At 33.4% G+C, this 9,755-nt stretch overlaps 1 protein-coding gene across 1 annotated transcript; it reads right to left on the bottom strand.

The window, feature by feature from the left end:
• Window positions 1-3,036: 3,036 nt before the first annotated feature.
• LOC117113349 (protein ALP1-like) lies at window positions 3,037-3,711 on the bottom strand. The gene has a single exon (XM_033256659.1). It carries the CDS (start codon window positions 3,709-3,711, stop codon window positions 3,037-3,039), a length of 675 nt encoding a protein of 224 aa, XP_033112550.1.
• Window positions 3,712-9,755: the final 6,044 nt, after the last annotated feature.

The raw sequence follows: 9,755 nt of genomic DNA, 5'->3' as shown, positions 1-9,755 counted from the left end.
TTGGCCTAAATTCAGAATTCCTAAATTCATGTACAGTATATTGTATAAGTAATCTCTGCTAATTAGCATGCATCAGCTCTGTACAGCTACGGTATATAAACCATTTGTTATTTTATATTTAGGCCTACGCCCTTATTGTTTATGCTAATAAAGTGTTTAAAGAAGGTTTATTGTAGGAACGACCGAGATATTCGTTTAAGTAATAAACGTATTTATGTCACTAATTTTAACCTTTATTTTTTTTTCAAACTGCCATCTATTTATTTTTTATTTATTTTCATATAAATATCTCAAAATACCATCTTTAAAAACATTATTCATAAGAAGTTAACTAGATTTGTCTCTGGGTTTAAACATAACTACAGAATCAATACAAATAAAAAAAAATTAAAATTAAAATAATAAGAGTCAAAAACACTTAAGTATGCAAATACAAAGCAGTTATTGTAGAATACTTAGGCCTATACATACAATAGGCATACACGCAGGATGAAGTAACATACGTAATGAATGTGGTAGATGTCATGTCTGAAGCAACGCGGAAAAACCTGTTTAAAAAAAAATCATTTTTACCATATTTTGGACAATTGCCATTATAAAAGTTGGTTTTTATTGATTATATAGCAGTTTTATACTCTCGTGTGGTAATATTTTAATCATTTTTGCACCCGTGTGGTCTTGAGTGGTCCCGTGTGTTCCGTGCGGTATTTAGTAGGACCGAAGTAGGATGAGGAGTAGGCCTACTTTTTCCGGAACGGTCGGATATTATAATATAGCAAAGGGCCTCCTCCAAGCTTGGCCTTTGTTTTTTGCGCGGATGATATCCACCATGCCCTCCCCATGTGCATGCCTACTTTTTACAGTGACCAGGGTTAGGCCTGAGCCATTGTATAGGCCCTAGGCCTATTTCTTTTGGTTATTTTATGCTTGGTCTATTCAGTATTCAGCAGCGCAGATAGGCCGATGATGGGGTGGTGTGGTCCCTGCCCCCAGCGACGAATGTAATCGTGCTGAGTGGTGGTAATAAATGAGTGGTAAATGCTGAGTTATAAAATATCCTGATGGCACAAACTTCTTTTTTAGTATTTACAATTTCCTCACCCTCTCCCCAGACCCAAACCACATGCTCACATGCTGTAGTGTTAATTTGCTTTAAGGAAAGAGGCCAATGAATCGGCTAAATACAAGCCACCATATAGACAGGGACACGCTGGTTGAAGAAGGAAGTACTGATAGCATGGTCTTCAATACCGAAGACGACGTCATGTCAGAGCTAACACCTGGTAACATAACCCTACTTTATAGTTAATTATTGTATTACATGCAGTATGGTATTTCTATTAATAATCTAGGTATGTAACTCATGCAATGGTTACATATTTGTAATCAAACATAAAATAAACATAAAAATTACTATAGCCTACTAGTTGTCTTATGAAGCAGTTCAACTGCAAAGATTTTTTTATAATTGTTTTTATAAACCTATCATATTTATTTCATCATAATACATCAATATTATGATTATTTACATACACATTGATATTTTACAGTGTAATCTTTGTTTTGTAGTAGAGAAAACAATTAATTACTTCATTTAAATTCATTTTTGTATTTCAGAAGACATGGTGTCTCTTGTTAATGATAAAGTTGAAGAGTCTAGTCCGGGTAGATCATCTGTAGAAAATGCCTCAGTTTCCAGTGAAAATAAGAATGAAACGAAAATAAAACATGTTTCACCTACAGCTGGAAATAGAAAGTAAATTTTCAATGGAATCCAGTCACAGTATCAATGTACAACATGTAATAATCTCACAACAATGATTTATTTTCATATTTGTCAATCTGTGAAAGGTGTATCACGATTAATGGATTTTGTTCAAATAATAGTCTGTTGTCAGACTGTTCACTATAACTAAAAACAAATCACTTGGCTGTAAATACTAATAATACTATGTATACCAGGCACTTTTGTAACTACAGTGTATTGTATACTTTTGAATTTCATTACTTAACAGAGAAGAAAAGGAAGGCAGCAGTGGCGTTAGAGAAGCTAGATGAACCCTCCAACATCCTAAAGTGATGGTAAAGCAGAATCAAGAGTCCGATGAAAAAGACAAATCATGGCAACAAGAACTGAAGAAGATGGAAATGGATCACGAATAGTTTAGGATGGAATGGCAGATCCAGATGGAAGAGCGACGAATGGAACGCGAAGAAAAGGCGAGGGAGAGAGACAAACAGCGGCGAGTAGAAGAGAGAGAACGAAAGGAGAGGCAAAGAAGGGAAGATAGAGAGAGGATGAGCGAAGAAGACAAGAGGATAGGGAGCGTGAAGATCGACAAAGGGCTGAGCAGATGCAGTTGCTTCTGACATTTATGACAATTAAATAAAAAATAGTAGTAATTATAGAACAGGACACGATATAGTGGTAGTAATTTTTTTTTTTTGGTATACAAGGGAGGTTTGGTATCAGTTAGTTGTTTTTACTAATATCCAACCTTGACATAATGTTAATATCGTTTTTGAAATATATACTTAAAGGCATTGCAGTCATTCATAGGTGCTACTATATTTGACATTTGTAATGTTTTTATAATATTTTGACAACAGTGTTATATTAGCTTTTTGTATAGATTTCATTAATGAAGTTTTACACTGAGCCATATACAAATTAGGTGTGAATTTCTATAGTACAAATATATTATTAATTTAAATAAAGGTGTTTGAAGTTAACTGTTACTTGATCCAAACTGTATGTAAATTTTAAACTGCTACACCATATCTTCAACAGATCAGAACAGAATAGTGTTTATTCAGTAGTGTTTTGTTAAAGATTAAAATGAATGCATTGCCTCAAATATTATTTTTTTTTGTTTTATATTAATTTTTCGAGACCAATTCGTTTAAAATGAGAAAACAAAAACACCACATATTTCTCTATGATATTGGATCACATTATTTTTTGGTCTTAATTTCCAGCAGCAAAATGTCTGCAAAATTCATCACGTATAGCTACGGGCGCGGCTGCTACATCTACTACAGGTACTGTACAACTGGAGGTTGAATGTAATTTTCTGGTTCATCTTCATCATCTTGAGGAACAGGATCACCCCATGCTTCACAGAAGTTGTGCAGTAAAATGAATGCACATATTATGTATTGCAGATTAGAGGTTTTGCTGTCGTTGCGTTTTATAAGGCAACGCCATCGATTTTTTAATCTGCCAAATGCATTTTCTACAACCATTCTGCTTCTACTTTGTATGAAGTTGAATGCTCGTTGGTCAGGGGTGAGTTTTGCCTCCGGATATGGTTTCATCCTGTTTTTAGACAGAGCATATGCTGCATCACCAACAAGAACAACAGGTACATCTACACCATCAATTTGTTTGGTTAACTCTGGGTAGAATCTACCCTGAGCTATGGTACGACCTATTTGTGAATGCTCAAAAACCCATGCATCGTGGTATTTTCCCGGCCAACCAACATCAAAATCGATGAAGCGATATCTGTAGTCAACTACTGCTTGTAGTAAAACACTGTGCCACTGCTTCCAGTTATAGAAATCTGTGTGATATTCTGTTGGTGGTAAAATTGGAATATGACATCCATCAATGCTACCGCCCCAGATTGTTTCAAAGCCATTAATAATGTCTTTCATTTCATTTGTGCTTGGTTTAGGTGCATATATAGGCGTCAGCACCTTATACATTACAAACCTATAAGATACAATTGGGAATTATCATAATACTAGAAGCATACATTAAATAATCGTAATAAAATAAATATATAAATCTATATTTTCTGCATACCCAGAGAAAATAAAATAAATTATTATTATTATTTAATAAAAAATATATTTATAAACATTTTAACTTTCAGAGAATTTTTTACATTACAAATCAATAGTTTATAATATGTTGTAAAGTGCTGTAAATAATATAAACATGCAATAACCATTCATCCACAAAAGAAGACAAATTTAGTAATAATATAACAAACCTCCAAGTGAATTGTACATACTGTTGACACACCCACTCCATACATTTCCAACAACGTTCCAAGATCTGTGTGTTTGGCTAATTTGTGAAGGGTGATGGCGATCCTTTTTTCGGGGCTAATGGGCTAAACGCATTTGTGTCTCATCCTTTAGTAGGTGGGGCCTCAGTAATTCACACAAATGGTCGAATGGTGCTCTGTTCATCCTAAAATGGTGGTAGCAGCGGTCATCATTCATCCAGTTTGACGAGTCATTGGCCAACCAATCAGTGTTCCTTGGAAGGGCTCAAACACGATCTCCACCAAGCATTGCTAAATAAATAAATAATTAACACAATAGAATCAGTTACTAAGTTTCGCTATAAAAATGTGTAAACATTATGTGATATAATAATAAATAATAATAATAATAATAATAGTATACAATCTACCTATATAGAGGCGCATGACTACTAGTATACCAGGTCTAGGCTATCCATGAATAGTGAGGCCTAGTAGTAGTGCACAGTAGACAGCAAATAATTGCCACTTACCTATATTGGCTAGACTTGAAGTAAACACAAGTACAGCGATTTTCTGTAACATCTCACGTTTACGACGGCGCTTGATGATAGCCCGTTCACGTATAAAATTAAAAGTTGAAATAACCATTTTTTGATTAGTTAATCGTCGTATATATAATACTATCACTGGTAGGTAGGCCTTCAAAACTTTTCGAGTGTTCGCGCGGGTTTATTGGCAAAATGACGACATTGTAAACAACATTACTGATTGGCTCATGTCGATTGACCTCAGCCAATCAGTGTCCGTGGAATCCGTTGTAATTTGTTGAGATCGGATTCCGTGGTAATCGGGAGTAATAAAGACTGTAGCACCCAATCGCAACAGGTAACAATTGCGAAATTGATTACTTATCGACAACTATTGGTGAGCTTTCAGACACGATTTTACTTTGCGATTGGGTGTCGCAATTGCTACAACCGATCGCAATGCGAAGCTAGTCTGAATGGGGTATACAATCGTGTAGTGTCATCTGAGATGCATTACTAATTTGACCATGCATTGCCTTTTGCTCGCCTTTCCTATTTTGAAAAATTTTGGACTAGTGGGTGTCCATGGAACGAGAGTTCACACTAATGCCACATGACATACTGTACATAAGCTGGTCTGCTGATTTTGCACTGCTTTACCTCTAATATAGAGCCAAATTTAGGCGTACAGCACATCTCCGAATAAGTCCTTTAACTGATACCAAATTATTGCAATAATAATAATAAGGACTCAATAACTATGACACTTGAAACATGTCAGCGGTCAAAAACAGCATTTCCGATAATTTTCTAGCAAACTTTTCTATTAGACCAAATAGAAAAATTAATGTTCCGAACATATTGACACCACAATTAACTCTTTACCACCAGTGGTTGTGGAGATATAATGACCCTATTGCTATGACCTTGAAACGTGTCAAAGGTTAGAAACAGCATTTCCGGTCATTTTTTAGCAAAATGTTCCATTAGAGTAAATACAAACATGAATGTTCTGAACAAATAGGCACCAACATTAGCTCTCTACCACCAGTGGTTGCGGAGATAAGACGACCGTATAGCTATGACATTTGACCCTGACATTTTGAACTTTTGCCACATTTTGAAAATGTGTTACAAAAGCCAAAAATGATTCTTGGACCACCCTAAACCAATTTCTGAAGTCAAATTCTCTGGACCTCAAAGTGCATACAAAACCTGGTCTGGCTACTAGGGTAAAAATACGACGATATATATTCAAAATAAAAAATTAAAAAGAGATCAATATGTTCTCGACAGGGCAAGGCAATACTATTCCGAAATATAATACATTTATGCATCCTTTATGTTCTTTTTTTTATGTTAGTAAAAAATTTTGTTTCAAACTTACATGTAAACGGTACGCAGTAGCAGCCAACCACAATCAAAACTGTTAGAAAATCAACCACTAAATTTTTAAAACACAATTAATATTGAAAAAATACATATTACGATTTTATTTTGCACTACAGACTGTTTCATGAGGGCACAGCCTCAATCATCATCTGATGATTGAGGCTGGTGGGGTGGGGGGGGGGAGGGGGGGGAAGGGGGGGGTGGGTGAGGAGGGGGGGGGGGGGAAGAGAGGCTAGCTCACAAAAAGGTTTTATATATATATATATATATATATATATAAAATTCCACATGTGACCCCTCAAATTTTCTTTTAACAATTTTATTAAATTTCTTTTAAACTTACCACATAAGAGTACCAAACAGGCTATCACAATCAAAACTGTTAGTGAATAGAAAATCAAACACTAAATCAACACAATTCCGTATTTAACAATATTACGGCCTACTTAACACCAGGCTCTACAGGAAATAAAATTTGATAGCTTGTACAACTGACTATTTTTAAGACACAAAAAGCATATTTGATGAAAAACTTGGAAGTGGTAGATACAAGTATTTAAAAACAGGAGTAAAAAAGTGGCTCTTTTTAAAAACATTTCCCCCCTCTCCCCTCCAATTTTTAAATATTCAAAAATCTGTACCATATTCACCGGTACAGCATTTTTTGTCAAATATGGTTTTTGTAAGCAGAAAAATCAGTTGTACAACATATCAAAAAACATTTTTCCTCCACAGTCTGAATTTAAAATCAAGGGATTTTTTTTAAACAATAACATGTTTATAGAGATTTGACATCACATATTCACTTTTGTTTTTAAACGTATTGGCACGTCTTTCAACATTCAAGTCTGTACGTGATTATGCATGTACATCTTATTCCGTCCTCTGCTGTATTTTATACTGTACGGTACTACACAGTTCAAGTCTCTCATAAGGCAGTATTGGCTAGCATTGTACTATAAGCATAAATGTATTTAATAACGATATCCAAATTTGATAAGACAAAGTAGTAGAGGGGCATTCCACAGTATTCTTTTTGTCATTCTGACATTTTTGAGAATATAACCAGTTATATCTCGGTAACAATACAGACTATAAACGCCTGTTTATACTTCAACGATAACGATAAAAAAAGCTAAAAAGTGATTGTTCATATAGATAACAAAAGAAATAAGAGAAATTTTTACACTTGGACGATTCGATAATGATTTATTGTGTATATGATAACAAAATGTTTTAACAAATCAAACCAGATGACATCATAATCATGGAAAACTATAAAATCGTTGCTACTACTACGATTTTAATGTTTTTCCGTGATTATGACGTCATCTGATTTGATTTGTCAAAATATGTAGTTATCTCATAACTGATAAATAGTTATCAAATCGTTCTAGTGTTAAAACTTCTTTTATTTTCTAGATGAACAATTGCTTTTTAGCTTTTTTTTTTATCGTTATCGTTGAAGTATAAACAGGCCTTAAGACTTATAGTAATGTTGACATGTATGCCTATGGTTAATTATTGGGGGAGAAAAATTGAAAAATGTTCTATTTTTTATTTTATGATAAAAACTGTATGTGTCACGGACGGGACAAAATTTGGACATGACTTTTAGAAAGGTTTACATATTCTAATATTTCTCCTCATCTAAAAGAGATATTAAATTATTTTTTGTTTAATACTATCCCCAGAAGATTGTTTTTGTCTAAATGTTTACCAAAAAATCGTAAATGTAATTTTATGAAAAAATATGAATTATGTGCTGTCACAGACGGGACATTCCATAATGTCAAGGACAGGACACTTTTATCCAATGAGAAAAGTACTTTTCAATATAAATAGGGATAAATTCTCTGATATCAATGCAATATTTTACATACTTTGCTACCTTTGTTTGTCAGTAGCAAAGAAACTTGTATTGCGTTAATATTTTAAGTGTCCCGTCTAAAAATTGGTTGATAAAATATTAAGTTATAATCTCTAGTAGGAGAAATTTGAATATTAAATTTTTCATAGCATTACTGTCCTAATGTATGTAAAAAAAAACCTCCTCAAATGTCACGGATGAGACAATTATGAATTATGATGTGTAAGTATGAAATTAATAACAACAAATTTCAACCAAACACATGATTTTGTAATCGAGGAAATACAAGGTAACTGTGTCTGCACCTAAATTTTGTTATCAGATTTACTGTTTAAGAAATATTTAGTATTTTTTAATGTCTCGTCCGTGATGCAAAATATGCATTTTTAATATTTAATATCAAATAACTCAAACAATATCCATCAAAATAATGAAAAAAGTTGTTTTCATCTAACTTTAATATACTGTATCTTCTTTGAGAATTAGCCAAAATATATATTAATAATTGAAAATGAAAATTTAACCCTCACAGACCAAACACTGTGGAATGCCCTAGAAGTAAATATTAAATGCTAAATAAACTGACAGTTAATAGAACATTAAACATACATAATATAAATATTGAGTTAAATATCATGCAGTGAAATGGAAATGAAATTGTACATATACTGTACATTGGTGATACGAAATGGAACTCACCCATGCTTATTAATTTGGATTCACTATCATCTGAAATTGGTTTTCTTGTTGATCCATTAGTAACATTCCTTGACGTTGTGACATTGTGAGGTACTACACAGCACATATACATTCAGAATAATTATTATTATCATTATTAGTCACTGTAATAATTTTTCCAACATCATGCATTTTTCTTTAAGTGAATATTGATGGATCCTTGTCTGCATGGTTAATCCCAGGAGGGAGTCACCCATTTAAAAGTAATATCATTAGGATTAGCTACAGTCACCAGTGATGATTAATACTGTATCTCTAAGCAAATATATAGGCTTACTCTATCTGAAGAGCAGAATCAAATTTGTAGAATTGAAATCAATAAAGTCTGCATATTTTACTGTATAACGTACAGTACAACAAATGGCAAACAATTATTTTCAGTAGGCCTATAGTACTCTTTGACAATGCCAACATTTGGGACAGCGTGGATTAGGATAGAGCTCTCAAACACTAAGTCATTCTGTCACTTATCTATAATACCATGGTAATATAGTCTAATAATACACAAGAATAATCAGTTGTATAAAAAAGAATCCACAAACTTACTTTGAAATGGGGTTCCAATTGATGTTGCTGTTGTTCTAATGCCATTATTAGCAGTCCTTAAGGTTGTGACAACAGGAGGCGCTATAAATCCAGAATTTTTATTTATTATTTAGTCACTGTTTACTGTAATACTTTTTCCAACATTATGTATTTTATAAAGTGAATCTCAGCTAAACAGTGCCTATGGAATTCGTTGTGATCGGATTTTGTGGTAATCGGAAGTAATAAAGATTGTAGCACCCAATCGCAACGTGACAATTGCAATATCGGTTACTTATCAACTGCTACTGTATTTGTGAGCTTTCACACACAATTTTACTTTGCGATTGGGTGTCGCAATTGCTTCAACCGATTGCTAGTTTTAAAAATTTCAATGTATTAATCAATGTTATTCTACTCACAGTATGGGTCATTCCATGTCAGATCACCCCAAAAAAAGAGAGATTTACAACTCACCATCTCAAATTTTGACCAAATTTGACATGTAGATTCATTTGTGTAAGAAAAAAGCGAAATTTCTTTTTTTTTTTCAAAATCGGACCAACAGATCAAAAGTCATGGCCGAAAATGGCTTAAAAGGGCAAAATTATGCGTGACTACCATTTTTAAAATGCAAATAAATCAAATGTACTGGTCTGATTTTTAGGAAAAAAAGTACCATATTAAAGGAGATTGGACAAG

Source organism: Anneissia japonica, unplaced genomic scaffold, assembly GCF_011630105.1.
Source record: "Anneissia japonica isolate Jap-2015-1 unplaced genomic scaffold, ASM1163010v1 scaffold195_len58608_cov107, whole genome shotgun sequence".
In the NCBI taxonomy this organism is placed as follows: domain Eukaryota; kingdom Metazoa; phylum Echinodermata; class Crinoidea; order Comatulida; family Comatulidae; genus Anneissia; species Anneissia japonica.
This window is presented reverse-complemented; position numbering and strand designations above follow the sequence as displayed.

Excerpts from the sequence above, each read along its gene's own strand:
- LOC117113349 (XM_033256659.1), bottom strand. The coding sequence starts at position 3,711 with ATGTATAAGGTGCTGACGCCTATATATGCACCTAAACCAAGCACAAAT.